Raw genomic sequence first — 3,099 nt, forward strand, 5'->3', positions numbered from 1 at the left:
AGGCTGTAGCGATTCTTCAGAAACACTGTCGCATTATCAAAAACGTCCAGGTTCTCTACAGCGAGCAGGTGAGTAGCGCGTGCGGTGGCCGGGTGGATCACCTCACAGTGTCCTAGAGTTAAGGTGTTAGGGAGTCACGCTGACCTATGTGTTATATGAATTGTGGAGCTACTTGTAACTGAATTACACCAAATTATTGCCGCCACATCAGAGGTGTAGCTTCTACAGCAGCTCCACATCGAGGGTAATAACCCTCAGCATAGCATGGTGATTCCACAGGTATCTGTTTTGTAGGTGCGGTGGTGGGGTAGTGTCGTTTTTCCTTTAAGAAGGGAAGCGTTCTGGAGGTAGCTGGAGAATTTAATTCTGGTCTTTTTACGTTATCTTGGTCAAGCGTTGCAGTGTTTTTTGAAGTACTGAATCACTCATTACTTTCCACTTTCATGTTTGGTTCAGTGGCGATGAACCCTCTGAAAGGGCTTCCACGCTTTCTGGATCTGCAATTTTGTCTGCAGAAAGTGATAATTTACACCAGCTGTAGATGTTTTAATCGTTCTTCATAACTAAGCATTAAGGTCCTAATCCTTTGACTTCCATCGGAAAGGGGGCTGGAAGGGAAACCTTCCTGCTAGATCAAATAGAATGTGGTCTATACCGTGAAGGAAAGGGAAGGAGATGGGACGATCGTGATTCTCCAGACGTCTGTTACGTGAAGTGCATGTTAATCGGAAGGTGATATTCATAGGTCGCAGATGACAGATCTTTGCATCGGGAAAAAGGCAGCGTCTGTAGAATGTCAGTTTGTATCCAAATACCGATTGAGGCCTCAAGCGTTCGCAGGGAATGCTGAGAGGCGAAGGAACGAGCTTGACTCTGGAGTTTGCTCCTGGATGCATATTTCGTGTGACTAAATGAATTATCCTCTTTTGGTTTGGATTGTGTAGATTTATGGGGTGTGTGATGACTGAATTGCAGGTGGAGCTCCCTGTACTTCAGGCACGGGAGCATCTGCCCGGCGGTGAACCATTCCCTGGTTCTGTGTGCTCTGGAGGTGGTTTGGTTGTTCTTACCGCAGCGCGTTCCAGAATTATTTCTAGGTTTGTTTAGATAAACGAGGAGATTCCCGTTCTTCTCAGGTCTGTAGAATCACAGAAGCAGTAGTGGCCCGTGCTGCCCCTTGGGAGCTGCATTGTGCTTGACCACATACACTGGGTTTTATTCTGTCCGCGGCAGAGTGGGTTAGGGTTTTTCTCCCCAGACTGTAATAAATGTAAAGATGTTTTCAACATCTGCCTAGTCCAGCAAGATAGTTCTCAGCTTTGGGGAATAGATGTGCTGATGGTATTTTTTCTGTATATTATTATTCCAATTCAGTGCCTGGTGACAAGCAATTTTTGCCGCACGCCACTCAGGGCCTGCAGTGGGCTGGGTTGTTTCCTAACGCTCGTGCAGAACATCAAGCACTTCATTAGCAGCTGAGCACAAAGAGCTGCTACTGCAGTTCCCAGAAGATTCAAAGCTTTAAATAAACTTTGCATACAGAACTTTTGTCTAGCTCTACTACACCTGAACAGCCTTTGTGTCTTTCCTCTTTGCTTTCTAAAAGAATGATCGGATGTTTTTTAAGGTTGTTGCATCTAAAGCACCAAATTTCTGATCCTGCAACTCCAGCAACGAGTATTTCCTTTCAAAAATTTATATGACAATTAAATGCAATTAGAACTGCCTATGGCTCTCTTTTTAACTTGACACAAATGGGAAGCCCCAACTGTGTCAAAAAAGCTTGATGAACCCTTTACTGTGACTAAAGAATTTTAACTCCTTTATGGTCAGTTCAAGCGAGGCACTGAATTGCTTTATATGTTTTCCTCAGCCTCTTCCTCTGGATTCGTGTTGGTGGGATTATTCAGTGATAACAGTTTTTCCAGCAGCTTTGTGTAGAGTAGCAGAGGAGCCTCGCATCGGAGTTGTTCCCTTCGGGAAGGACTCTCCTGTTGCTTCCTGGCATCGCCTTTCATACCTGAGGTTCTGTTTTGTGTATTAAGTCACATGAACTGAATTTGTCCCCTTGAAACTTTTCTTCTATTAGCAAATATGCCAGCATAGAACAGAAGCTATTTGCTGTACTAATTATCAAGCTTTTCCTCAGATGTTTGGGTTTTTTTTTTCCACCCACTCAAAAGTACTTGTAATGCTCTCATTAATTTTGGAATAACCTTATGAAAGTTCTGCTTAGAAACTAGTGAAATGCAGAGCATGTCCCATATCAAAACAACTCTGGTATATATAAGTGCAACATGACACATGTTATTTTTTTCTCTGTCTGTAGCATTTCTAAATCAGATCTATAAGGGACTTAAAAAAAACAGCGTCAGGATCAACATCAGACTTTGTATCTCAGGCTCATGGCTGTATTGCAGTGCTGCTGCAGTTCTGCACGGTATCATAAAGGTTTGCCAGCAGTGTGATGCTGTGGTGCAGGGCACTGTGAGGATTTCTTACACAGGAGATCACTGGTGCTCTAGAAAGAGGAGCGTGAACCGGACCTGCTTCAGGAAAAGCTCCTGGAGGGAGCAAGGGGAGTGGGAAATCTGCATCACGGGGACCAAAAGCCCCATGGCTTGATTTGACCTAGTGATGTGAAGTCTGGGATCCGAGTACTTACGTATAGGGTTTGGGCAGGGGTGGGAGGTGCAGGTGAGAACGCACACCAGGTGCCCAGGCTAGAAGACAGTGCTGGTGTCAGAATAAAGAGATGAGAAAATTGCAGATGGAGTCAAAGCACAGACCCTCTCCCAGCAGAGCAAAGGGGAGAGCAGCGGTTTTCGAGCTGCTCGGTTGGTGAGAAGGGCTGTGTGTGCCCCAGATGTCCCACCCCCATTCTGCCTTTTGCTGGGTGACCGCTTGGTGCGGTTCTAGGGCAGGAACATCGCTGCCTGCTTGTCCTCCAGCCTTTTTTCTCCTCTGAGGAGACAGTCGTGGAGGGGAGAGCTTTTCTGAAGCAAATGTGCTTTAGATGGTAGACGACCAAACAGCTGAATTGGGGCCAGCTGGCTGTGTGCGTGGCTGGGGGCCGAGCGCGCACACCCCCGGGCGGCG

The 3,099-nt window shown here is 46.2% G+C and overlaps 1 protein-coding gene across 1 annotated transcript in view; it reads left to right on the forward strand.

Annotated features, from left to right (window-relative positions):
• LOC104492133 (chromosome unknown open reading frame, human C16orf70) overlaps positions 1-3,099 on the forward strand; it is a 31,884-nt gene that overhangs the window by 5,936 nt on the left and 22,849 nt on the right. Inside the window, exon 3 of the mRNA XM_010134643.1 lies at positions 3-68. Coding sequence (XP_010132945.1) covers positions 3-68 — 66 coding nt within the window. The remainder of the gene's footprint in view (positions 1-2; positions 69-3,099) is intronic.

This window comes from Buceros rhinoceros, unplaced genomic scaffold (genome assembly GCF_000710305.1).
Source record: "Buceros rhinoceros silvestris isolate BGI_N320 unplaced genomic scaffold, ASM71030v1 scaffold16634, whole genome shotgun sequence".
Lineage (NCBI taxonomy): Eukaryota > Metazoa > Chordata > Aves > Bucerotiformes > Bucerotidae > Buceros > Buceros rhinoceros.